General features: G+C 40.4%; 3 protein-coding genes across 6 annotated transcripts; 2 read left to right on the top strand and 1 right to left on the bottom strand.

The window, feature by feature from the left end:
- The first annotated feature begins 1063 nt into the window (after window positions 1-1063).
- Window positions 1064-6796, top strand: dcun1d2a (DCN1, defective in cullin neddylation 1, domain containing 2a). Of its 3 annotated transcripts, none has more exons than XM_080902004.1 (7): window positions 1064-1214; window positions 2790-3006; window positions 3144-3312; window positions 3630-3760; window positions 3850-3932; window positions 5403-5499; window positions 5589-6796. In XM_080902004.1, exons 1-7 carry the CDS (start codon window positions 1212-1214, stop codon window positions 5666-5668), a joined length of 780 nt encoding a protein of 259 aa, XP_080758130.1. In that variant the 5' UTR covers window positions 1064-1211; the 3' UTR covers window positions 5669-6796. The 3 variants fall into 3 exon arrangements, with proteins under 3 accessions (XP_080758130.1, XP_080758131.1, XP_080758129.1); XM_080902005.1 differs by lacking the exon at window positions 1064-1214 and adding an exon at window positions 1234-1837; XM_080902003.1 differs by lacking the exon at window positions 1064-1214 and having other exon boundaries at window positions 1861-3006.
- A 2121-nt stretch (window positions 6797-8917) lies between these two features.
- LOC308409483 (growth hormone-regulated TBC protein 1-A-like) lies at window positions 8918-14977 on the top strand. Of its 2 annotated transcripts, none has more exons than XM_080902272.1 (8): window positions 8918-9138; window positions 9654-9802; window positions 9898-10056; window positions 10147-10271; window positions 10515-10611; window positions 11221-11393; window positions 11486-11671; window positions 11942-14977. In XM_080902272.1, the coding sequence occupies exons 1-8, from the start codon at window positions 9077-9079 to the stop codon at window positions 12041-12043; spliced, it is 1053 nt and encodes a 350-aa protein (XP_080758398.1). In that variant the 5' UTR covers window positions 8918-9076; the 3' UTR covers window positions 12044-14977. The 2 variants fall into 2 exon arrangements, with proteins under 2 accessions (XP_080758398.1, XP_080758399.1); XM_080902273.1 differs by having other exon boundaries at window positions 8922-9138; window positions 9657-9802; window positions 11942-12868.
- A 140-nt stretch (window positions 14978-15117) lies between these two features.
- On the bottom strand, window positions 15118-22684 carry lamp1b (lysosomal associated membrane protein 1b). Its single transcript, XM_080902274.1, has 7 exons — window positions 22599-22684; window positions 22285-22382; window positions 20355-20530; window positions 20136-20264; window positions 19948-20014; window positions 17986-18153; window positions 15118-17901 (listed from the first exon to the last, which is right to left on the bottom strand). The coding sequence occupies exons 2-7, from the start codon at window positions 22343-22345 to the stop codon at window positions 17762-17764; spliced, it is 741 nt and encodes a 246-aa protein (XP_080758400.1). The 5' UTR covers window positions 22346-22382; window positions 22599-22684; the 3' UTR covers window positions 15118-17761.
- Between the last annotated feature and the right edge of the window lie 3883 nt (window positions 22685-26567).

Here is a 26567-nt window from a genome sequence, read left to right on the forward strand (position 1 = left end):
GGCCGGCTACTTCTGGGAAGGCTTGCCACTGTTCCAGGTTTTCTTCTTTTATGCATAATGGCTTTCACCATGGTTCATTGGAGTCCTAAAGCTCTAGAAATTACCTTGTAACCCCTTCCAGACTGATGGATGTCACTGAATTTGTTTCTTATCTGTTCTGGAGTTTCTTTAAATGGTTGCATGATGTTTTGATGTTTGAGGTCTTTTACCCTACTTTACTTTGTCACACAGGTTTTATTTACGTGATTTCTTGATTCAATAGGTCTGGGATGCGACTTGTATTAAAAATATTTAAACTTTACTATTCCAAAGCTAGTTATCTTATTCAGTAAACACTGTAAGCATAACCCAATACATTTCCAAAGCACTACAAACAATACTTTAGATTTTTTTCTTGCTAATATAGCCATATTCATTAATGGTTGCTATCAAAATAGGTCTTTTTCACAATAACCACTTTGACATCTCATACCACAATAAGCATGTAAGTGTTAAACTCAATTATAACCCTGTTATATTCAGTCTATCAGTCGTTCTAGTGAGCTGGCAAGCACAATAAACCCTGACCCTTCTAAATGGAGCAGTGCCATGATGAATGTTATTACACCTGTGCTTACCCTGCAATGGCATTTCAGAAAGGCTGCTCTGACTTTTTTTTTTTTTTTTTTTTTTTTTTTTTTTTGAGGCTTTGGGTCACCTAACAATCTTGGATGTCTACAACAGTCGTTGTTTTAATGCAGTTTAAATAAATTTCTTCGGTCAGCTGTTCATATGTCTGCCACTAACAGAGCAAGGCAGGTGTGATGTGCCGTGAAGGAGGATTACTGATGCTGTGTTTTACAGTGTGTATTGTGTTGCGGATGGTGTGTGAGGATGTTGGCAGTCAACAAGTGTGTGTCTGTGTGTGTAGCGGGTGAAGGGTGGGGTTGAGTTTTATTTTTAACAGTGCTGAATGCAGTTTTGAGGGAGTTTTCCTGTTTGTGTATTACACTTGGTATAACATCGTATTTGAAAGTGTCGTTTTAACTCTCTTTGCGCGACAAATACTTGCACAAGCCCATATTTTCTAATCAAATAAGCGCAAATAATGCAAATATCAAACGGAGCCTTTACCGCAGACCTCATCTTTTTTATGCAATCCGGCGACTTCCGCGCATGCGTATAATGAACGACAGTCGGACTACCAAACTGGTCAAACAGCGGGTGTAAAAATGGTAGGTAACCAAAATAAACACAAACCCAGGCATTGGATTTAATGCCAGTAAGGTTTGCTTACAAGACTATTGTCGTGGTATTAAAGTACATGATGTGTCGCGTTTTGGCAAGCGTACAGTGGCCATTTACTCGTGTTCGTTGCTATTACAGGGAAGGTCAGTTGGATATTTTAAGAGCAGCTAGCATTAGCTACACGTCCCTTTTTGGCAGTCTGGTAACTTCGGCTGTGAGCAGGTCAGCCGCTGGACCTCAAAGACACACACACACAGGGCCGTTTGAGTTAAGTCCCGGCTAACGCGTAACCACAATGACAGTCTGTTCCCGTGATATTAACCCCATCGTTAATGTCAGAGAGAGAGGCTAACTCAGCTAACGTTAGCCAGTGCAAGTTACTAGCTGGTGTTTGTGAAGACAATGCTAACCCAACGTTACCCTCCTGTAACAGAACAATAATCCGTGCTGCCAGAGCAGCAAACCGGGACAGACACATGACTTCATACATCGTTATTGACTACATCAGTAATGGAGTTATTAGCAGCTCGGTGAACTCAGGTTGAGGACATGCTGATCTTCAGTGAGGTGTTCAGACGCTGCAGCTAGTTGGAGGACATGGCATAGGATGGTGATTTTTTATTTATTTATTTTTTGCAAAAATAGACAGAACTGTTTAAAAGCTTTTCTAACCTTTTGGATCAGAATACAGCATCACAAATATTAGGTAGACTTGTCCTCAAACGGTCCACAATCCCAAACTTATTCGTTTTATTTTCATAGTAGAAATTAGACTTTGGAGCTGCTAAAATAACTTTTGGCAATTTTTTCTTTTAGATTTATGGCTTTAATGATTGATTGCTGGTTAATTTCTGCTGGAGAGGAGATGGTAGTTGCACACTAGCACAAGTATCTCTGGAAAGGTTTGGTCTAAGATATGATAAAAACTTGTTATATGGCTGTCTATAATTCAGTGGTGTATTATTCTAAATGAACATTACTGATTTTAGCCAAGAGAAGTGCACACTGAGTAATTTCTTTTGTTCCTCTGTCCATAATGAATTAAAATCACCTTATAAGTATTTATGTAATGAAAGTGCACTCTATATTTTTATGTAAGGGGTATTTGTTGAGTATTTCTGGTGGGGGGCGGCTTGTGTTTCACTCCAGACTTGTTGCACCTCTGGGTCCTTGTGATGGCATCCTATGTCCCTACTCATGTTACAAGTATGAATGTAGTTATCTGAGGGGCCCTCCAAGGTACAGCATGTGCTTTGAGAATCCATAACAACCCCTTTCAGAAAAACCCACCTTGTTTTTGGAAAGGACGTCATTACTACCAGCGCGTCTTGGCTCAAAATTTGTAGCGCGTTTGTCGGCGTGACTGACTAACCTTTTGAAATATGTGCCGGAGTATTCCTGAGCGTGTCCCAGTCTTTCTTCCTGTTGCCTGAATGCCTGTGGAGTTTTATGTTTCGCTGTGTGTTTTTGTCTGTGTGTCGCTCTGCATTTGTGTGGTTCTGTCTGTACTGACTGGTTTGATTGCACCGGTGCCTGACAGCCCCTGTCCTGTACTTGTACAGCATAAGCTGAAGTCTTCGCAGAGGGACAAGGTACGGCAGTTCATGTCCTTCACACAGGCTGGGGAGAAAACGGCCGTGTACTGTCTCACACAGAATGACTGGAAACTAGAAGTTGCTACAGACAACTATTTTCAGAATCCAGAGCTTTACTGTAAGGAATCCATGAAAACCTCAGTAGACCGTAAGAAGCTGGAACAGCTCTACAATCGCTACAAAGGCAAGTAGGATCTTAAAATACAGTGTTTAAGGCTGTAATTTTGTTTACAAGAACAGTGTAAAGATCCTTATTCCAGAAGAGTTACAGACACTGCTTGCTTGAGTATTTCGAGTGAAACTGTGTTTTTGTCTTGATAGATCCCCAGGATGAGAATAAGATTGGTATTGATGGGATCCAGCAGTTTTGTGACGACCTCTCACTGGATCCAGCCAGCATCTCTGTGCTGGTTATTGCGTGGAAGTTTCGTGCCGCCACTCAGTGTGAGTTCACCAAGAAGGAGTTTATGGATGGAATGACCGAGCTGGGGTGAGTGTTGACATGAACGGCACGTGACACGCTCTAAAGTGGGACAAAAACACTCTTACTGAAGTATCTACGCATGGCGGTTCTCTTAGTGTTGCTCCAGGGAGGGAAGGCTGTCTATTTATACATCCGCCCACAGCCTGGGTATACTGTGTCTTCGTGGAACGACTCAATGAAACAGTTGCAGTGTTTTGACTTTTGAGGCTCAGGTGTCCGAGTAGGCTTTCAGGGCACTGAATGTTAGAACAGTTTTGTTTGTCCATGTGTTGTGATTTGTGTATGTGCTGCTTATATTTTCTTTTCTTTTCTTTTTTTTCTAGGTGTGACAGTCCAGAAAAACTGAAGGCACTTTTGCCAAGATTAGAACAAGAGCTAAAAGATAGTGGAAAGTTCAAGGACTTCTATCAATTCACCTTTAACTTTGCCAAAAATCCTGGCCAGAAGGGTCTCGGTAAGTTCACGGATTGTGACCTAACAATAGATTTTTGACTAATATTATAGATTCACAAACATCTGAACAAAGTTGTCTCATTTGTGTAGATTTGGAGATGGCCGTAGCCTACTGGAACCTGGTCCTTTCGGGACGATTTAAATTCCTCGATCTTTGGAATAGATTCCTTTTGGTGAGTCAAAGGAGTAAAACTGGGCACGATGGACCCTGAATTTTTGCTTATTAAGAAATCCGTAATGTTGATTTTTATTGGCAGGCGCAGTGTTTGGATATTTGGGGCATTATTTAAAAAAAAAAAGTGCAAATTATTTTTTATTTTTGTTTGTTTTTACACTGATGTATGTATACAGATTTTAAATGTGAGGAAGGAGCTGTGTTCTAAGAGCTGAGATACTACTACTGGTATTTTTAAGAGAAAAAGGTCAGGTGATGTCCTCATTACACCTAAAAAGGTGTTCACTTTTCCCCAAAAAGTCACCAAGATTGTAATTCTTTTTAAACCTTTTTAAGTGGCATTTTATTTGCTCCAGAATAAAATGTGTGTGTGTTTTTTTTGTTTTTTTTTTAAATCAGTTAGCCAAACTTTAAGCCATTTTAATCCTCTAATTAAGGAGGAATCCATTCTAGAGGCCTGGGCCATTATTCCGTTAGATACCTACGTGATCACAAAAACTAGTGGGCAAAACCAGATTGTTTCCACCATGATGTTTCCACCAACCCTGCACTTTTCAAGAATCTTAGTCCGAAGCAGGTGTAAAAGTCCAAATTCAGACCATTTCTGCCGACAGCTTAGTCAACACAGCACATTACATTAAAGTACCAGTGGCGTAATGTTTGAGGCAAACAGACATTTAGATGTCAGAGTTATTCAGATAACATAAGCAGGCTGCTGCCAGGGGGGTGATTGAGTGGTTTCAACTTGTAGGAGTTATCTTTTTGAACATACTGAAGAGCTGTACCATGACTTGCAGTTTTTTGTTTGGTTTTTTGGACCACAAGCCTGCAGCTGTCCGACAAAACTACACCCACTCTGGCAACTTAAACAGTTATATACTGCTAATAAAAATCTGCCTAGCTGTGCTGGTTTGAAGGGATTTCTTTTCAAAGAAACATCTTTGTTTGGTTTTTCCACTTTTCTTTGCATCGTTTCATTAACAGAGGCTGTCTGAGTTAGTGTATGATTTATTGTGCTCGTTATTTCTTTCCTAGCTCTCTTATTGCTTGTTATAAAGTTGGACTTGGCCGTCTGTGTGTTCTTGCGCTGCCTGCACAGCTCTTAATTTTCTTATTTCTGTGTCAGTAATGGCAATTTTGTTTACTTTGATCCTCCAAATCTACTCCAAAGCAGAACTGACAAATTAGGCGGACATCAGGAGAATGTTACAGATTTTTTTCTTTTATTGAGCGTAAAGTCCAGTCTCAAGACTGCTTTTCAGAAATACTGACTTAGGTGTTTGGACCAGGCTTAGCAAAGTACAGTTGGTGCAACCTGTCCCTGGTGTTTTGGTTGAAACAGAACTCTAGAATTCAGTCCATCAGTTATTTACAGTGACAAAAAAATCTATTATTAAAGATGGAAGGAAATGAAAACATGTGAAGCTGTTTCTGTACCTGTGAATTTACCAGGACTCGTTCGTTTCAGGAACACCATAAACGATCTATCCCAAAGGACACATGGAACTTGTTGTTGGACTTTGGCAACATGATAGCAGACGACATGTCAAACTATGATGAGGAAGGTGAGCCGGCACAATCGATAATACATGCTTCATATTTAGCTCTCGTCCATCACTGTGACACTAACGATATTTCGGTGTTTCTCACCCAGGAGCTTGGCCAGTCCTTATAGATGATTTTGTGGAATTCGCTCGACCAATTGTAACAGGATCAAAACGCAAAACTCTCTAAATCTAATCCCGACTCTGGAAAACCAGAACATTGTTTCTTTTACAGTGACTTGATAGTTTTTTTTAAGACTTGTACAAAAGAGAAAAAAAAAAAGAAAATTGTAGACTTCAGAGTGAAAACCGAAGCACTTGAAACTGTCAGGAAACCACCTTTCAGGGAGCTGAGTATAAACTACGAGAACAACTGGCCACGTTTTCTGCCCTCTTGAGTCTGAGGCGTCATATGGACATTGCCAGATTCTCAGTATCCTGGATGCCCCTGTGCTCTGCTCCAGGAGGAGCACTACAGCCCCCATAGGTGGGCATAGACACAGCACTGAGAGGAGGTTCACTGGCTGCGTGTACTCTGAATGGACTGGAGAAGCTGTGTGTTTTAAGATTCTTCCTAGTCAACCGTGTCTCAAAGCTCTGAGTGACTGTGCAAAGTTCCCATGTCTTATTGTCTTATTCTAACCTTGGGACAGAGTGCTCACTACACCAGCACCAACAGAACTGTTGCAGTTTTTACTGTACATACTGTATCTATTGGGACAGTTTACAAAGAGAGCTATATGAAGAATAATATAAATATGTTCAATTTATAAATACAAAAGATGATTGTTTTATGTACAGTAAATGCTAAGTTCTCTAACGGGATGCCTCAATATTGTGGATGATATGCTGTTGGTTAAATTGTTAGGTGGCTCTGTTAAGTCATGGAATTGTGAGCTTCTCATCAAAAGCATGTTGAAACACATTTTACGTCACCCCTGGCTGGTTACACCAATACATTTTCACTAAAGTAAAGGCAGTACTTTAATTTAGATCATGGATATTGGGTTGTGTTGTCTGAATAATCTCAGTGGGGAGTGGGTCTTGAATCCTAAATGTCACATAGTCGACTTTCTTTCAGAAGCAATTTTGTTTTTTATCAATTCATCACTTTGATGCGTTTTTTATGCTTAAACAACTGTTTAGCAGCACTTGAGAGAAATTCTGAAATTAGGAAACGACTGACCTTTAGGATTGCATGGCACATATCTGTGTGTTTAGGCAGTGCAAAGCCCTTAATACAGAAATCAGGACACTAAAGAGGGCGACAACAGGACGACAAAGTAAGCCTTAAGATTAAAAATCTGTCTGTTTGATATTTGTATTTCTGTTTAACCCCATCTGTTCAGTGTTCCTGAAGGTAGTGAAAAATAGAAAATATTGTTGATACATCGTGTAAGTAGCCTAATATTGTTCATTTACGAAAGATGAATAAAGCATGAGTTTTTCCATAATGATGTGTGTATTTAGCTCTTTTGCTGCTGATGAGAAATATGACGCTTAATATCACAGATACAAAAAACAACTGCTAAAGAGTACAAAAAAGCACAGTTACAGCGAAGGCAAGTCGACACTGAGGGGGGGGGGAAATGTTTGGAAATACCAGAAAACTGCTTCTCATTTAATATTTTCTGTTTTTCTGGTAATTCTCTATAAACTCAAGACATGATTGTGTAGGTCAGCAGTTTTTCAGACTAGCCTGTCTGCCACATTCAAAGTCACTTAAATCACCGTTCATCCCCATTCTGATGCTTTGATTAAGCTTTATCAGGTCACCTTGACCTTATCTACATAACTAAATGCACGGAGTTCCTGCCACGTGATTGGCTGATTAGATATTTCTGTTAACAAGCAGTTGAAGTGGCGTTCTCTTGTGTGGCATCATCTGCTTTGGGATCATATGCAACTCATGCACAACGCTGACTTCTAGAGGCAAGTCACATTTATGTTTGTAGGTTGAATTATTTAAGCTACCCTCATAGGTCAATCAAATGTATTCAAGTATCATTAAAATACTTTTTCACCAGAAGTAATTCAACTCCAGCAAAGTTTCTTTTAGGGCTAATATGGCTTAAGGGTTCATCTATTTATTTCCAGGGATCATCTTTGTAAATAATTAGAAAGTAAAAGCTCTGTTAATAACTGCAGTACTCCTATAAGTTTCTGACTAAAAATAAGTGAAATAGGAAGGTACAACAATGTTGTTTCAGAGGAGATAAATCCAGATTACTTTCATAATATGATTCCACAAAACAGGACACATGACTGTTATTTTTTTTTAAATCTGTTTGCAGTTAAACTAATTGTATGGCGCATATATTGTTAAGAGTACTCCATGTGGAGTGCCACTATAGCTCAACTGGTTGCGCTGAGGGCTAGTGACCTGGGTTTGAGTCCACTTTGAGCCTTTCTCCGTCACTCTATGCACTGTACTACCCACCAAAGGGTGAGACAATTAAGCTAAAAACAGAGTGTGGAGTGTAGACCAAAACTGTGTATAAAAGATGGCTGTAACCCCCCATAAAATCACCCACTGGTTTATAAAGTCCTGTTTTGGGGCCTTGAGGATGAGCATTCTTGGTGTTTTAAAATCACAGGCGGTGAGTGACACTGCACGCTCATACTGTAGTAACTAATGCAGCCACGCGCTAAAGTGTTCACTGTTTTATTTACCAGTTTTGAGTCTATTTGGGACTAGAGTGTACAAACGAGTCAGTTTGTGTTAAAACTGAGACTTAAAAGTGTCATATGAGAACATGAACCTACCAGTGGGCTTACTGAGGTCATAAAAGAAGAATGCAGGTTTAAGGCACTTCAGCATTTCAGGTCATTTTTCAGACCTGGAGGCTACATCCATCCCCATCTTTTTTAGTCTTTTGTTTAAACTTTATTAAACTTTATAACACAGGACATGGCCATACAACACGAAAAATATGCCAAGTTAAAATTAACAGAATGGAAAGGCATGTGTCCATCTTATATATACAGTCTTTTATATCAGGCTTTTTAGATGCCAGCTGTCTGTGTGTTTGTCAAAAATAATGTTGAAGTAAGGTGAGACTGATCCACAGTAATGCTGTCTAATAATTCATTACTTCGGGCTACACGTTTCAGAACACGATGTATTCCAAATATAAAATATTGGCTAAGTCCACCTATCATCTCTGTGTTAATAATATGTCTGCCAAACAGATCAGCTTTGAAACACTGGAAATTTGGGTCTGGCTCCAAATCACTTTAAAGAAATAACAAATTTACCTGCTGCAGGAAATTAATAAAATGTTGGAATTACAGCCAGCAGAGGACATAAGAGCAAACACCACAGTGTCTCTTCCTCCAACTGTTTTGTGTGCGAACAGAAGTACACGCCTGTGGCTGTTACCTGTGGGTTTCTTCATACTAGCTCCTCCTCTCAGCAGTGGCTGCTGTAAGGTGAGCCATAGGAAACTCAGACCGCTTTGTTATTTACCTTGGCAGCAGCTGGTTCTTTTCCAGGGAATAAAAATGGAATAAGCTTCCTGCTCCCAGTTGTTTTTTTCTTTTTCTTTTCTTTTTTTCTGCTTTCTTGGACTACTTTACCTTTAGCACATGAGACACAATGGATGGGGAAATGAAAGGAAATGCTATGCAGGCTCTGGCCGATTATGATGACAGTGACAGGTAAGCTTTGTTTGTTTCATTGCGTTTTAAAAAGTTCATTTTCTCTTTTCTTGTTTCTTTTTTTATCTGTTTTGTTGTCGGCCTGTGTTATTTAGTCAGCATATCTGCCTGCAGCTTCCTCACTGGCAACCTTTTCTTTTTTTTACAACATCTTTCTTCCTCTTCAGCTTTTTGTATTTCCACTTCACATTTCATCTTATAACGTGTAAATCTACCATTAAAGTTTGTCACCTGTTGGCTTTTAAGGGACAGGAGCTTGTCAGAGTTTTTACATTTTTCTCCTTGCTCCCCTAAGAAGTAATTTAACACTTAACTATTCATCCAGCTGGAGCATTTGATCACTCAGCTACAGAAACCCTACCCAGTGGAGGCAGTTTTAGAGTCTGCCATCACTGAATAGGAGAATGAAAGAAGGGAGGGGAGCAAGCAGGTCCACCGGCAATCCTGATTTCACAGCGTCTATGAGTGTTATGTGTAGACCTTCACTGGTGGAGAACTGTGTGAATTTGTCCCAGCAGGATTGACGCCTACGGTTTTGAGAGACGTGGCGATTTCGACTCCTACAAGGAGATGATGAATCAGTATGTAGATGTCCTCAACAGGAGGTCCATGAGATGGTCAAAGCTCCTTCAGGAGAAGCCTCATGTGGAGAAGAACTTCACAGGTACAAAAACAAAAGACACCTCCATGGGTTTTGTTTGCTTGTTCGTTCCAGCTCTCTGGTCGTGTGATGGGTAATAATAAAACATGTTTTGGCAGTGAAGAGGTTTGTTCGTAAAGGTGTGCCTAATGAGCACCGTGCCAGGATCTGGATGGCGGCTAGTGGTGCCCAGGAACAGCTGGAGAGTAAGCCGGGTTATTACCAGTCTCTGCTGGACATGGAGCATGACACCAAGCTGAAAGAAACCATTCACACAGGTGCACCAAAACTGTCGCAGCATACAGCATGCTCTTTCAATGCTTAAATTATGCCCTAATAATTCACTCACTCTTTCTGCTTTTTAAAAGATATGCACAGGACCTTTCCTGACAACATCCTGTTCAAGAGCAAAGCAGAGCCAGGCATGCAGAAGGCTCTGTTCAATGTGCTGCTGGCCTACGGACACCATAATCCTACAGTGGGCTACTGTCAGGTGAAGAAAATGCAGTCAGCAACAAGCTCTGACTCTCCTAAGATCATGTCTGTTTACCTAAAGATCAGGGCTGGCTACTTCCTTATTTAACCAATACATGTGTAGGATTTTCCGTCTTAACCTTCATCTGTTAGCTCTTATATCGGTCAGTGCACTTATTCAATGTAAAACCTGGCATACTGTATGCACACACAGCAGGAGTTCTTATTCTAAGCGATCCACAGCATGCTCTTTCGTTTTTAGGGCATGAACTTCATTGCAGGCTACCTCATGATCATCACGAAAGACGAAGAGAAATCCTTCTGGCTTATGGATGCACTGGTGGGCAGGATACTCCCAGGTAAGGTGACAGTTAACGTCGGCTTCCTTTCAGAGCTCTTTTTTTTGTTTTTGTTTACCCCACAGCAAACATCCCCTACCCTGCACTGTTGCTCCATAGGTTAAACCAGTTCCACTTTAGAGATGCAGGGTTTTCAGTGTTCGTGTCGAGGGCCAGCGGCAGCCTCAGCTAACATTTTGCAACCACAACAAAGGAAACGTACAGCAAAATGTCAAGGCGGCAGAGAACGAGACCAAAGATGCGCTTCTCTTCCGTTTTACTTCTTTTTCTTTTTTTTTAAGTTCTCATAGCGCCTTCCTAAACTGACACTCGGTCTATAAAAATTTGAGATCTTTTATAAAACAATGCTCCAGACCATCATTATTTATTTCTGTTCAGTTTATTAAGCAGCAAATTAACTGTGAGCATGTGAGTCTGTTTTTCTGAGGTACTGGGGATAAAATAATAATCAGTTAGCCTGATCTTTTCCTTAAGGAGGGCTGTTAAATAAATAAATAAATGTAATTCAAAGTTTACATAATAATAAATATTATCTATAATAAATAAATGCACTACAATGGCTTTCAATTGTGCAAAAGAAAAGGAGGAATTCATCTGAATGTGTTGCAGACTACTACACCCTGGCCATGTTGGGTCTGAAGACTGACCAGGAGGTCCTTGGTGAGCTGGTTAAGGTCAAAGCTCCTGCAGTAGGACAGCTCATGGCCCAGTACCCTGGCATATGGACGCTGGTGGTGTCTCGCTGGTTTATCTGCCTCTACATCGATGTACTCCCTATCGAGGTGAGGCAAAAGCTGCGCTTTAGTGGAGGGGTCAAACTAGAAGCATGTGGCGATCATTTAACTGACATCCACCTTCTGTCTTATTCTTGCAGACTGTTCTGCGGGTCTGGGATTGTCTTTTCTACGAGGGATCCAAAGTACTTTTCCGCGTGGCTCTTACTCTCATACTTCACCACCAGGCAGAGATCCTGAGAGCGCGCTCTTTGCCTGACGTGTGCGAATGCTTCAAACAGATCACTTCTGGGGCTTTCACTCTAGACTGCCACACCTTTATGCAGGTGAGATTGCCAAATACAATGACGGTTAGGAAGGGGCCAGAGAAAAATGACACTACTTATGGTCATAAAACATCTTTTTTTAAAGAATACTTCCCGAAAAAGAAAAACAATTCATGGGGAAGTGCTACATTTCAGCTATTCTAACTTCACCAGTCCATGAGACTGTGCAGAAGATAATCTGTTAAAAGTATTTACACAGTTTTAATTGTAGTTTTTATTTTTATTTTGAGTAGAAAAAAGCCTAAGCACTCCTTAAATGTTCCTTTGCAGAAGATCTTTACGGAACCTAAGAGTCTGTCGATGTCGACTGTTGATAAACTGAGAGAGAAATGCAGACAACAAATTCTCAAGGAGGAATCAGGACAGCCATGAGGTTCAGGACACTTTCCCCTTATACTGGATTTAATAAAACAAAAGCTCAGGCAGCGTAAGTAACACTGTACAGTCAGGAACTGTATGAAACATACATGTTGGTGACTCTTCTGGTTACTTCTGTGATTTATACTTTGTTACACTCTAATCTGGCAGACTGGGTATCTAAATATGAAGGCTTATGCTTCTGAGGCTTTTCTTTTGATTTTGACTCCAATCTTTCACCTACTATATTTGCTGCTATATATACAGAAGTACATTAAGATCATAACACCGCACCAAACAGCATTTACATGTGTATTTTCTAAAAACACTTTTGCTTTGGTGATTATGGACGGATCACTTATTTTTACTGTGAATACTTTGTTCTGTCTCTTGCCTTTAGGACTGTTTACAAGAGAACGTAAAGCTGAAGGGTCACGCTTTTAATGTGGTGGTTTCTGTTTAAATTTATGGAGCTCAGTCTCATTTTTCACTTTTTGTTGTAAAATAAAACCCATTAACTTACCCCATCTGCTTCCTCACTTTGCTGAATGCTTCTGCTAAATGGTAGCATCAGTATTATTTGTGTGTGTCAGTCATGAATTCAGGCATAGTCTACAAAGCTATTAAAGTTATATGCTCACCAGCCACTTTAGTAAGTACACGTTGCAATGAGTGGGATTTCATGGTACAGATTCATAAAAGTCATGGAAAGATTTTGGTCCATATTGAATGATAGCACAAAACAGTTGCTGCAGATTTTTCAGCAGCGACTGTCGGATTTGTGAATCTCGTGTTCCACCACAGCCATTGAACCACTGAGAGAAGTAAGGATGGATAAATGTTTTCTTGTTGTTTAGTGTGAACTCTGATCCTACCATCTGAATGTCACAGCAGAAACAGGAAACATTTTTCCAGTCTTCTAATGTTCAGCTCCAGTGACCACATGTAATTATAACCTGTTGCCTTTTTTTTAGCTGGCAGGAGTGGCACTTGGTGTGATCTTGGTGCGTGTTAAGGGATACTTCTCTTCTGTTATTTGCATTACTGCTGCCTTCCTGCCAGCTTGAAGCAGCCTGGGCATTCTACCAAGGTACTATAACACATTCAGAGTTGTTCTTATCACCGTCCTTCCCCATTCTGATGCTCAGTTTGAACTTTGGCAGGTCATCTCGACCATGTCTGCATGCCTGAATGACAGTTGCTGCCACACAATTCGCTGATTAGATATTTCCATTAACGAGCAGTTGAATGAGTTTATCTAATTAAGTGGTCAGTGAGTGCAAGTCTACAAATGCTGTGTTGGACAAATTACCTCAGTGATACAGATAATGTTGTTCATTTTAGCTCACAGTGCTTTGTTTCTGTTATAAATAGATAATCAGTTACTATAACTGGAAACTGTGATCTGCAATCTTTTACTAAATGCGATAGAAGATCTGAAATCTGCAGAGGCATACACTGACCCTTTTTCTAGGCCATAATTAGGGCTGTGCGATATGACCAAAATCTCATATCCCGATATAAGAATTCTATCGTCACTAACGATATAAATCACAGAAATGTAACATTTTCTGTAAATTCTGTGAATGTCGGACAGCTCGTCTTTCGGGAAGTGTTTCCAGCTGCGCGTCATGTAGCTGGAGTCCAGTGTTTTAACCGATGCATGAAACTATACATTTTTAGACATAAGTTGTAAAGGCCGCCGTTTTCTTTGTGAGTATTTATTACACGGCGTGCTGCGGGGAAAAGCCTGTTCTAACGTTTGAGTCTAAAGTTTATTTTTTAGCACCTGGCGGCTCTTTTTTAAATTCTCATCCGTAAATAATCTGCTCTTTCACGTGATTCAGTTTATTTTGAAAGGTCTCAACAGGATCTTGAGCTTTATTGTGAAAGGTTTATGTGGAACATAAACAAGCGGACACGCGATACTGTTACCGTCGTTGTTGCTAACCACAACGCAAACAAACAGGCGCTTGTCCATCTGTAGTGTGGTTCTATTAAATATAAGGGAAAGAGAGAACTTTAAGAAATTAATATAGACACTACAGTGACCATCAAAACGATGAAAAAATATTGCCGTAAACAGTTTATTTTGCGACACCACGAAACAAACGATAACGTAAAATGAAATGATAGACGTTTTTATATCGTCATCCGATATATATCATTATATGAACAGCCCTAGCCATAATAGTCTGTAAACTATCATAAAGTACAATAAGTAAATATTCAAATGCAAAATGAATGTAGATAATACAGATAAACAACTTTTGAAATTAAAATGCAAACTATAGAATAGCTGATGTTAGTAAACCCAAATCCCCAACAGCTATGGATAAGACTGTGAGAAGGTGGCTCTGCTATAAAAAAAAAAAAAGTTTCCAAACAAGTTGGGGCGCTATGTAAATAAAAACCAAACGCAAATGATGTGCAAATGATCTGAACACCATAATTTATCAAAAATATTAGAAAGACATCAAACGTGACACTGGTGGATTTTACACCATTATGGCACACCCACCTTTACTGGACACAGGGTTGTAAAAGTACCTCTTTGTAACTGTTTTACATTTCCTCATGTTCCCATTGCATCACATAACCTGGTTTTGTATCCCTTTTTCAGTCATTTTGTGCCTTATAGGATGTGTTGTATCCTCCATGACCACACCCTGCAGATCCAGTCTCTGCATGGACTGATGCAAATTTGCTGTTTCCAAGTGACATTTACATTATTTAGTCAACACGTGCGTTGTAACAGGCTCCCTGTTGCTCGGGGACTGCTTTGACAGTCAAACACCATGTTCATTTAACTTCCCTTAACCTCCCACTCTTTACTCGCAGGTATGAACTTGGCTATTTGCTTTGTTCTTTTAACTTTATTCAAATGTCAAAACTGTGGTTAAAACACAGTGAATATGTTTGTATTCTCTAAAAAAATGATATTGGAATTTAGTCTTTGATGGTATTCAATACCTTCCTTGTCAAATAATGAACATCCGCTTCTAAGGAGCCCAAACAAATAAAAACCCAACAGGGAACAGGTTTGTCTGCTAACAAACAGCATGAAGGCAAAACAAAGAGTCAGATGGCCTCATTCATCACTTTTATTGACCTCTCCTTAAAAAAAAAAATGTTCAGACGAATCTAATAAAACTTTATTAAATAACTACATGAGTATTAACATGAGGGAGGGAGAAAAAAAACAAACACAAAAACACAAATTATCTGTGCTTTTTCCTACTATATCGAACAATGCATATTTATGGTAGTAACAGTACACGAAGGCTACGGGAGACACAAACATGTCTCAGTTATGGCAGCACAGTGTAGGTGAGTGAGCGAGTTCCTGTGTGATATTAGCATTACTTGAATCCCATCCATGTTACAGCTGGGAAGGCACTGATGAACACTGACCAGAGCACTTTGGCCTTTTTAATAATGACACGGGGCTGTTTCTCAGGACTGCAGTTAAACTGCTTTTCTTTCAGGAACCAACATCCCAAGCAAAACAAAACCATCTCTGTAGGAATTTTGTTAAGTTCCTACAGAGATGTTTAGGCTTTGGGCTTCATTTAAACCAACAATGCTGTTAGATCCTGTTTTGGTTGTGTTGTAACGACAGAATTCATAGGAGTGACTATCAGCCTTGTGGGAAATAAACTTTTTTTGTTGCTTTTGTGTCAACTGTTTCTTTATCTACACAGTAAATATACACTAGTCAGCCACAACTTTAAAACCAGATATCTAACATGGCACGTCCCCCTTGCGCCACCAAAATAGAGTCAGTGGCACTGACGCTGAGTAGGTCATCTGTTAAGCGGGAGATCGCTGATTCAATCTCTGGGCAATCCTCAGGCCAGATGCTGAACCCTGAGTTTCTCAGACTGGGAGTGTGTGTTAGGTTAGATTAAAAAGTGCTTTGTCATAGAAAAAAAAGCACTCCTATGAATGTGTGTGAATGGCTGAATGAGGTTTGTAGTAGGAAGCACTTTGAGAGCTCAAATTCAGTAGCAAAGAACTATATAAGTATCAGATCATTTACTATTGACTGCTGGGACACTGACATGGTAACAGATGTGCATTTCTGGCACATCTGTTTGGGCTTTGGGGAGCTTGAGGGCCAGGTCAACACCTTTGGCACTTTGTCATGTTCCTCAAGCCATTCGTGAAATGTTTCTAGAGTGTAGTCTGGTGAATTGTTCTGCAGGGAGATGCAGATGCTATCCTGGTTTGTGCTGAATTTCCAGTAAGGTTTATGCTGCAGATTAAAGTAACATCGACACAAACTGTCTTGACTTCAGTTGAAGGCAGCTGGATTTTCTTTTTTAGCTCTAAGGGTTCCTTTTTTAGTACTTGATCAGAAGTCAACTATGACTCTCCACCAGCTTTTAGAAATGAAGAAGCTTCAAAGTCACTGCAAAAGAAATCCAGTTGCCTTTAACTCAAGCTACAGAGACTTCCACGTGACTTGTAGTGCCCAACCCTTCCCAGCAGAATACTGCACTGAAATTAAATAAACATCACGGTTCACTTCAGCTGCCAGTGGTTTTGATGCTGTGGCTGGTCAGTGCAAAGCTATAGCCAAAGACTGCATGTTGATTAAGAACAGAAGCAAGAGGAGAAGGTACTGAAGGTAACAAAGGTCAGTGTTTTAATGCTCCCCCTTTTGAACAGCGGTGCGTGCCGGAAACGATATCACAACCATTGGCCCCTGCCGCCATTTTGTTGTCGTTGCACATTGCGACGAGATTTAAAAGTGGTGACCTCGTGCGAAAAACTTTCAGGAAAATCCTTGCTTTCGGTTTTGACGTTTTCTCTTTCAATATCAGCGCTTATGTCGCGGTATTGTGAGTGGTGACAGTTGCCATTCAGGAAAATACTGCAAAGGCTACCTGTGCCTTAACGGCCGCAACACATGAAGTGACCAACTCATCCAATGTAAAAATAATACACAGGTAGTTTACAGTGGGAGTACGAGTCTGGCCAGTCTGTCCATTTCCACAAGCTGAATGAAACTAAAACTGACTCACAACAGAAAACATGCTGTGTGTCCGAAAGAGGGAGTGAAAAGCTTTGAAACACTAACCCTGCTTAAAAAAAGAAAGTTAATTCTAAAATGCATCTTAGAGCTACAAGAGGACTCCTCACACATCCTTTTTAGGATTAGGTTATTGTGTTTCTAAATATGTTCTTTCAAACGTGCATACAGCTTGCAGGTAAATAATCAGTTCAGTTCTCAACTGTCGGACGTAGTTTAAGTATAACTGGCAGAAATATTCCCTTTGTAACAGCAAACCTCATTTTATGCTGGACCAATAAAAATGGTCATTCCATAACAGACAAACCCCAGTTTCTAAATCCCCAAATCCCTCAAAATTCCTTTCATAGAAATCATAAATAGCAACTCGAGGACTATAATTGATCCTCTGCAAACATGCATCCCCTCCTTTACATAGTACCAGTGAGAAGTTGGCCTCATTTCATTACAATCTTCTAAATAATTCCCTTTTTTAAGAAAGAGCGGGTCAGTTCAGAAAGCACATATGAACCTCAACAAGGTGATAATAATTAGTGTTACTTATGAGGGCAAAGAACAGCACAGACACACAGAGGCAGGGAGAGAAACATGGAGGGGAAGAGGGGCGAGCTTCAAGTCTCGAAAGACAGTGGTTAATTTTCAGGTAGGGTAGGGCCGCGTTCAGGCCTCTGACAACATGTGAGTAAGGAGTGACCTCAGATGCTCTGGTAGCCAGCATGGCTCCTCTTCCTCCCAATGAGGTAGGCCAAGAGCACGATGGCAACGAGCCCCGCTAAAGCTGCTCCGACTACAATGGGGATCAACATGTCATCTTCATCCAGCTGGCATTCCTCAGCTGATAGACAGAAAAGGACACGTGAGAAAGGACAAGGAGGAGATGATGTGTTTTGATCACACTCTACTAGGCGGAAGTGTTTACCTGCTCCAAACTGATCTCCTTTAACGGCGAAAGGCTGCACCTGCAACTGGAAGGTGTTGATGGACAAATTCTGGACCACGTTTAGAGTTTGCTCGTCACGGCAGTAGTACGAGTACCCCACGGTTCCCCGCAGGTAGTCCAGACTGCTGTTATGGCCTGAAATATGCTCTAAAGCAGAAAACAGAATGGACATGAGAAGTGTATCAAGTGCGAAAACAGATTCATATAAGAAGGGAAAAAAATGATTATGAGAGAGAAATTTAAATGAACTACATGTTAATAAAGTTCAGATTCGGTGTGTTTGTTGATCGGTTATCTTCTGGTAAATGAAATTTAAATCAATAAAGTGTGTCTTACAGTTTGAGGTAAGCCCACAATGCTTAAACCTGCCCGCATTTTCTGCATGACCTGCAAATGTGTCAGTGCACGGAAACACTACAGTTTCAGTTTCACTGTGACTTTAACACAAAGATAAGGACTTAATTTTGCATACTGCTTTTTTCCAACTTCACCATAATTACTACAAAACTACAACCTGTAGTCTGTTGTAATGTATGTGACCTCAGTAAACAATGAATTAAGAGACACCACAGCAGAACAACATTCTCGCTAATCTGAGCGATGAAAGCTGCTTTAAATTCACTGAAGAGAGCCAGTTTACAGCTCCATTTTTTTTTTGTGGACTCTGCTAAAGTAGCTTTCTGTGACTCACATTTCAAAATCATTCTTAGTTATTTTATACTATGTCTTGGCGCTTCCCTTCAATTCATCATCTGTCTGAAACAAGGCATTTTTTAATTCCCACTGTCGCCAAGTGCTTGCTCATAAGGATTCATCTGATTGTTGGGGTTTCTTCCTGAATACTGTAGGGTCTTCATCTTGCAGTATAAAGCACCTTGACAGTGCAGGTGACTGAGGTGACCACTGTTGTAATTTGGTGCTATTACAATAAAACTGAACTAAACTACAAATGAATCCAATTGAATCCACTTGAAGTGTGACAGACTTCAAGTGGTACCGATTGATGATCAAAAACAATTCTACTGTCAACTGCATGACCAATATCATAACATCTGTCAGCACGCAGTGCGCTTGTGAAAAACAATATTTATAAATGGCTATTGAAACACAATTGTGCTCCGTTGTTGCACTGGGAAATGTGCGGTGTGCAGCTCAGGAGCAAAGAAATCCGGCTAATTTGTTTAATCTGAACAAACACCAAACAAACGTGAACTCTGACCGCTGTGACAACTGCCTACGTCACCAAAAGAAACAAGGTGTCCAGCCGGTATCTGGGAGACAAGGAAAAAGTTGTTATCTGTGTCTGAATTCACTGAATTAGTTCACATGCATCCAAGGTGATGCTACAGAAAGAAACCTCTTTCATAGAAATGGATTCCCATCCAAGCACACACACTCAGTGTGTATTTTAAAACTTGAGCAGCTTGGTGTAGGTGAGCAATACAAGAAAACAGCAATGCTTTGTTGTGCTTTGCTGCAAATAACTCAGATCTAAGAAAATCCTTGATGTATTGATGAAAAGAGGTACAGAATACACACTGACATTTGAACCATTTAAACCCCGCCTATATTGCTATGTCCACTGCACTTCCCTCGAACCAATGAGCAAGTGCAATGAACGCTGTGTCCATTTTGGAAGCACCTTTACACCATGATGCGGCTTGGTCTGACATCAATGCAAATGCATTTTCAATGTGTTTTAGTCGGCTTCAGATCCCATCACAATATTACTGATTAGACAAGGACCTGAGCAACACATGACCACTCACACCTAGTTTATACATATACATGTGTGTGTGTGTGTGTGTGTGTGTGTGTGTGTGTGTGTGTGTGTGTGTGTGTGGACTACACTGAAGAGTAGGTCACAAAATAGGTTGCACACATGTTCATTAATCAGATACAGACTACCTGGATACAACCTAAGAAGTCGAGGAGCCTCACCTTTCATGTCCGGCCAGGCCGCTGACACGTTCACTTCACTTAAGTGGTACTTGTTGGATGTGGAGTTCTAGTGGAAAAAACAAAAGCACAGCCAAGTGAGCGCCACTGCATTAGAGCAGGTTAACTTCAAGCTCCAGCTGCCATCTAGTGGCTTCTTTAGGAAGTACATGATGAAAACAGAAACTCACCATTGTGAAGACAAAAATGAGGTTGGTTTTAACAGCATCCACTGTGAGCTGCAGGGACGCGATCTCAGAATCACATGATCCAGAGTGCTTTGTCAAATTGGGTTGTAAGTTCATCACATCCTGGACAACCTGTAAAGAAAATCATGAAATGTTATTTGTCCAAATACTTTTAACCTGCGGCATTCGCCTATCAGTTACGTGCGGGTTTTATTGCGGTACCTTTTTCTGGGAGGTGGAGTTGTATGAAATGTTGAGCTGGAGGCCCATGTATGCCATTAAACAGATGGTGCCGTTATTCGTGACGTTGTAGTGTCCTCTTTCAGGTCTTCCGGGTTCTTTGTGTGGTGCGGGAGTGGGCGGGGCAACAGTAGCAAAGCCCTGGTGCAGGACAGTCACTGCAAAACACAATCGTTTACAAGTCAAAGACTACAAAGCTTCAAAATGTCCAAAAATAAAAATAAATATGAGATAAACATTGATATTAATAGTATGCAGTAAATAAAAAGGGCCCACAGTCAATTTTCACCTTGTGCCATTACTTGAATCAATTTTGGTGCCATCGAATACAACTTTTTTGTTTTTAAGTGTTCCATATAGCCTAAGTGTTCCAAAAAGCCTCTATGTGTGAACACATGGCTACATGTTTAGGACTACTTTGTTTTCCCCAATTACTCACCGAATCAGATGGTTTACAAATGAAAAGGTAGAAATTTGACCCATCAATGAGCTGATAATAAAAGGAAAAGAGTAGCCTCCCACATCAAAAGATTATTCTAGCAACTTCAAATCTGAGACAGAAAATTAAAAAGGAGTTGAGTGGGAAGTAAAAAGGGCTTGAGCTCAGTTATTTTCTTCTCAAATTAATGTGTGGATTATGTTGAATATTAATTTTCTTGTTCTATCCAACCAACAGGCAAAACTCTGAAACAACATGAATGCAGTGGTTGATTCGGCTTTTAAAGTATAGTACGTGTGATTTTAAAAAAGAACTATCATAAATTAAAGTTTTGAGACTTTAAGAGTGTCTTCTGTTTATGGTGTATGGCTTTATTTTAACTTCAGTGTGCATCATTTGCCTTTTCAGTGCTTTTTCCTCATTCATCTGCCAAGCTTGGAAAGGTTATTTGCATTTACTGTAAACCATGACTATCAAGAACATCCTTAAACAACTGGTTTGGGTTCAAATGCGCTGTATACAAGTACGAAGTTGGAAATTCCAACCTCCTGGTTTGGCCGGCATGGAGTACTTGACGAAGGTACTTTCATCTGCTCCCTCAAGGGGGGGACTACAGCAAATTCAGCAAATATTCAACTCAAAAAGAACTTAAGCACTGGACCGTTTTATGTGTCCTAACCCATTTTAAATTTTATGTGTATGTAATTACTAACACACACACACACACACACACACACACACATATATAAACTTAAAAATCGCCACTAAAGAAAACCTCAAAAACGGACAACATTGTAAAACCAGAACGTGAAGCCTCATAGTAAATCTAAACACCCCCTTACATACAATAACTGATCACCCATAACCATAATCATTCATCTTTACACCTAATTTGGTGTAAGCTTCTTTTTAGGCACAAATGCTGTGTGTATGTGCCCTAGATTTCCTTGGTACTAGACAAAGAACAGGTAATAAGGAAGAAAACACCCAAACGACGCTTCAGCACATTCGTTGTCATCTATTTTCGCAGCATAAGGCGGCACTCAAGTTCGTTTAAGTGTTTAAAACGCTGATTTTACCACAGCAACACTTTAATTATTTAGTTAAACCAATAAGTTTTAAACCATTAGCGTGTAGCGTTAGCAGCGTTGGTGTAAACCAGGGCTGCCCAATCCCAGTCCTCGAGAGCTACTATCCCGCAGCTTTTAGATGCATCCCTACTCCAACACAGCTGAATCAAATGAATGGCTTGTTATCAGGCCTTTGCCAAACACGATGGCATGCTGAAGAGGTAATCAAACCATTTGATTCAGCTGTGTTGGAGTAGGGATGCATCTAAAAGCTGCAGGACGGTAGCTCTCGAGGACCGGGATTGGGCACCCCTGGTGTAAACGTTGGAGTCCTGCTAATTTCAGATCTTCGGATTTTGTAATCTTGTTGCTAATGTGAACTAAACCGAAACAAAATACTCACCGAAAATGAGGAGTGGCGTTACTCCCACAAACCATGACTGGACACGACAGATTTGCACCATGTTTCTGTTGTTTCCCTCGGGATGGCTCAGCACTTGTCTGCGCGAAATCACAGAAGCACAACAACAAACAGGGCGCAGGGAGTTAGCTAATGTTAGCAGTCGCTGGGCTAGCTCGGCTAATGTTAGCGTCACAACAACGGCAAGAAAACAGACGAAAGTCTCGCGAGCTTATCTGGAGCAATGACAAAGCGCTTCTCTTGAAAACAAAACCCTCAACGGCTTCTGGCTACGTAATTCCAACTTGCTTCTTTACCTGCTAGCTCTGCGTTTAACTGCACTCGCCTTCAGCACTTAACAAAAACACTGGCACGATCATGTGACACGAGTGTTCAGAAACACCCAGAAAGTCACGTGTTTTCTAATGCAGCCCCACACAACCTGTTTATTTCTCGAACAGAAGACTTAACTTAAGGGTCGATACATGTTTTTCACATCTGTGTAACAGATAGCTTTTGGTTTAAGGTAACGTAACTATAATAAAATATACATTTAAAGCAACCATTCCGTGTTTAAAATTCTACTTTGGTGCAGAAGGAGAACATCATCACCCTGAAGCATTTAAAAAAAATAGTCAAGTTCGTTTATTTATACACAGTGCTGTGAAAAACTATTTGCCCCTTTCCTGATTCCTAGGTTTTTTTTAAAGTTAATTCGTTATTTACGTAGTTATTTGTCACACATGTTTCAGATCATCAAACTAATTTTGATATTAGACAAAGAAAGATAAATACAAAAGCAGTTTTAAATGATAATTTAATTTATTAAGGGAAAGAAGCTATTCAAACCTACCCAGCATATATGAGAAAGCAATTCACCCAACCTTTGTTAAAACATGATTTAAGTGTGATTGATGACTTTTTTTTGGACAGCAGTCTTCCATTTCACTGATCTCATGCAAGCCTCATTGCTGCCAGACCTGCTGAATCAATCATCCCTTAAACAGAACCTGTTTGACAAAGTGAAGTAGGTTAAAAGATGTCAAAAAGCAATGCACATAAGAACATAAAGAAACAGCTCAGAAACAAGTCCCTGACACCTATCTGTCTGGAAAGGGTCACAAAGCTATTTAAGTTTTTGGACTGCAGTGAATCATGGTGTGAGACCTGTTATCAACAAATGGAGAAAACTTGGAACAGTGGTGAACCCTCTCAGGAGTGACTGGTCTACCAAAATTACTACAAGACCACATTGGTGACTTGTCTAGGAGGTCACAAAAAGCTCAGAATAACAATTTAAGAACCGCAGGCCTCACATGTCTCAATTACTGTCAGAGTTCATGATTCAACAATAAGAAAAAGCCTGGGTAAAATGGCATTGGGAGTGATCTATGGTTAAAACCACCGCTGACCAAAAAGAGCATAAAGGCTCCTCTCACAGTTGCCAAAAATCATCTTGATGATCAAAGACTTTTGGGAAAACATTTTGGAAACTGACAAGATCCCCCCCAACAGTCAAACATGGTGGTGGCAGTATGATAGTCAGGGGCTGCTTTGCTCGTTCAGGATGACTTGCTGTAATTGATGGAGCCATGAATTCTGCCCTCTACCAGAAAATCCTGAATGACAATGTCCAGCAATTAGCTTGTGCCCAGGAGTTGCACTTGGGTTATACAACAGGCCTATGATCCAGAATACCAGCAAGTCCATCTCTGAATAGCTCAACTTCTTAAAACATTTTTAGGCAGCAAGTGTAGCTGAGGTAAAACAGCAGTGATGTGCTGTCTTTTCTTTGTACCAGTTAAGAAAGGAACGAGGTGCATTTTGAACAATCTACAAACAAGATGCAATGTAATCCTGTATACAGGGAACTGCAGTAGTCAGGCGATAAAGGTGTTTTTAATTTAACAATGGTTTTCAGTTGGTAAAAGCCTTGACAACATTTCTGATTTGATAGTTAAAAGTAAATTAACTATCCATAAAAACACCAAGATTTTTAATAGTTTGGATATTTCCAGATAAAGAACTCTGTGAGGATGTTTGTGGGGCTTGGGCAGACTTCATAAAACAACTGAAACAGTTTTGTTATTTTATTTTTCCACGAGTTCAGATCATTAAAACAGTCATAGGTTCTTTATAATGTGATAGAACAGTACAATATATAAAGCTGTTCACTTTTAAGTGTAGCAATAATATATAAATTGGTATCATCTGCATAACAGTAATACTAAATTTTGTATTTCTCAAAGAGAGGGGTAAAATATGCAATAAAAATTTTAAAAAAGACCTAAGCTGTATCCTTGATGGATAACCCAGTTAATGGATGTGTGCCACAGCTGGCACATGAAGGCTTAACTGATGGCACGGCCCGATGGCCATAGCTGGACTGGCCATCGGGCATACCGGGCATTTGCTCGGTGGGTCGATGGTGATTTTTCGTTTTTATGGGCCGATTTAAATTTTTTTTTTTTTGTAACAGGATAAACAATGAATGGTGGTGGATTGTCCAGATGCTGGCCGATGTGTAAAAATAACTCAGTTGTTTGGTGGTTGCTGTGGCGGAGCTCCCACAGAGGCCAGCAGGTGGATGAGTGAAAGGGGAGGCAGGAGGAGGAGAGACCCGAGGCGGCTGCCGGTCCGAGTGTCAGGTGAATTGAACTTCACGTAAGAAGTTATGACCTGCAGTCTGTCTGGGTCAGATATAAACCAAGTTTAGGTGGAGTTTATTTTTGTTGTGCTGACTTTTTACAGTCAGTTACAATAACTAGCTAGCATGACGGAGTTTCTATACAGTTGGGTGGGTGCTATGATGTTACTGATAGTGAGCTTTATTTTATTTACAAGGTTAGTTAGTAGAGTTGCCAACCGTCCCGTAAAAAATGGAATCGTCTCGTATTCAGAGAAAATATTACGCGTTTCGTATTGAGCTGAAAAGAAACACAGTTTGTTCTGTACTTCAGCTACAATGGAAAAAGACACAAAGCTGCTATTCTGTGTCTTTACGCTGTCAGCTGCCTCTTCTTCTCTCATTCTCACCCTCTCTCTCCTGCTGCTACTTCAATCATGAAACTGATCAATGATCAGCTGATCGGCTTTTCTCTCTTGTTTGTTTATCAACCACTTGGCGCCAGAAAGAGGAAACCAGCAGATGCCGCCCTAAACAACAGCAGCACGTTTAAGCTTGATCAGCTGTTGTTAGAATTTATTTGATATTACTTTCTAGTATCAGCTGATGTTTGTTGGAGCCACAGCCATAAAAGCTGCTGGTCATGATGTCGGTTTGGATATCCTGGTGAGAGGGAAACATGAAGATGAAACCAGGAGATGTCCTTATTGAATCATCAGAGCTGAACAGGTGATGGAGAAACAGGTTTACCTTTTAGGTGACATGAATGAGTTGAAGGGAAGTTATGAACTGTTTCTGAGAGACGAATAACACCAGGATCCTTTTTTTATGCAGCTGACAGCTGGTAACTGTGCAGGGGCGGGTCTAGCAATGTTTTGCCAGGGGGCCAGGTAGGGCATTAACAGGGAAAGAGGGGCACAAAGAAATACTTTCTTATTCTCATTTAAAATGTCTGGCTTTTATTAAATAATTATCTGAATCTTACAACCAAAGTTTTTATCTGAGGTAAAATGTATAGAAATCATACATATACCAACAAGACAGTGTACATCACTGTCACAACAGCGTTTGTTTTCATTCAAAGGCTTTATGGCTTTAATACCTGGTGGGCCGGTCTCTAGTCAAAATGCCCGGGCCGATTTTTTTGTCCCAGTTCAGCCCTGTGCACGACCCGCAGTGAAATAAATCTGAGAAGGTGCATTAAAAAATAAATGGCCGGGCCAGCGGTGCACATCGTAAATTAGCTTGCATAGACACATTAGTTGTGCCGCTTCTTAATGACGGTATCTCAGCTAACAACACCAACTACCAGATTCAACTTGTAATTGGCCACCACCATCCATACCTGCCTGCCTCCCTGGGCACCCACATCGCACTCTGTACTCACCCAATCCAGTTCACCTCCTCCAGCTAATCTCCACCTGCAACCATGTAAGACCTCTCAACTTTGAAATCTTGGATGCCTTCACTACTCCACGGACAACTCTGATTATTATCTCTTTTATTTCAGTGTTCCTGTTTGCATAGCTTTAACTGCCCTGTTCCTGCCCCTGCTATTCCTGTGACCAGATTCAGCTTGTGCTCAGGCCCTTCTCACAAAGCCTTGTCATTGCTCACTGTTACATTTAGCTTTTGTTCAGTCCTCTCTGTTCAAGACTCC

This window comes from Rhamphochromis sp. 'chilingali' (assembly GCF_963969265.1).
Source record: "Rhamphochromis sp. 'chilingali' genome assembly, chromosome: 14".
In the NCBI taxonomy this organism is placed as follows: domain Eukaryota; kingdom Metazoa; phylum Chordata; class Actinopteri; order Cichliformes; family Cichlidae; genus Rhamphochromis; species Rhamphochromis sp. 'chilingali'.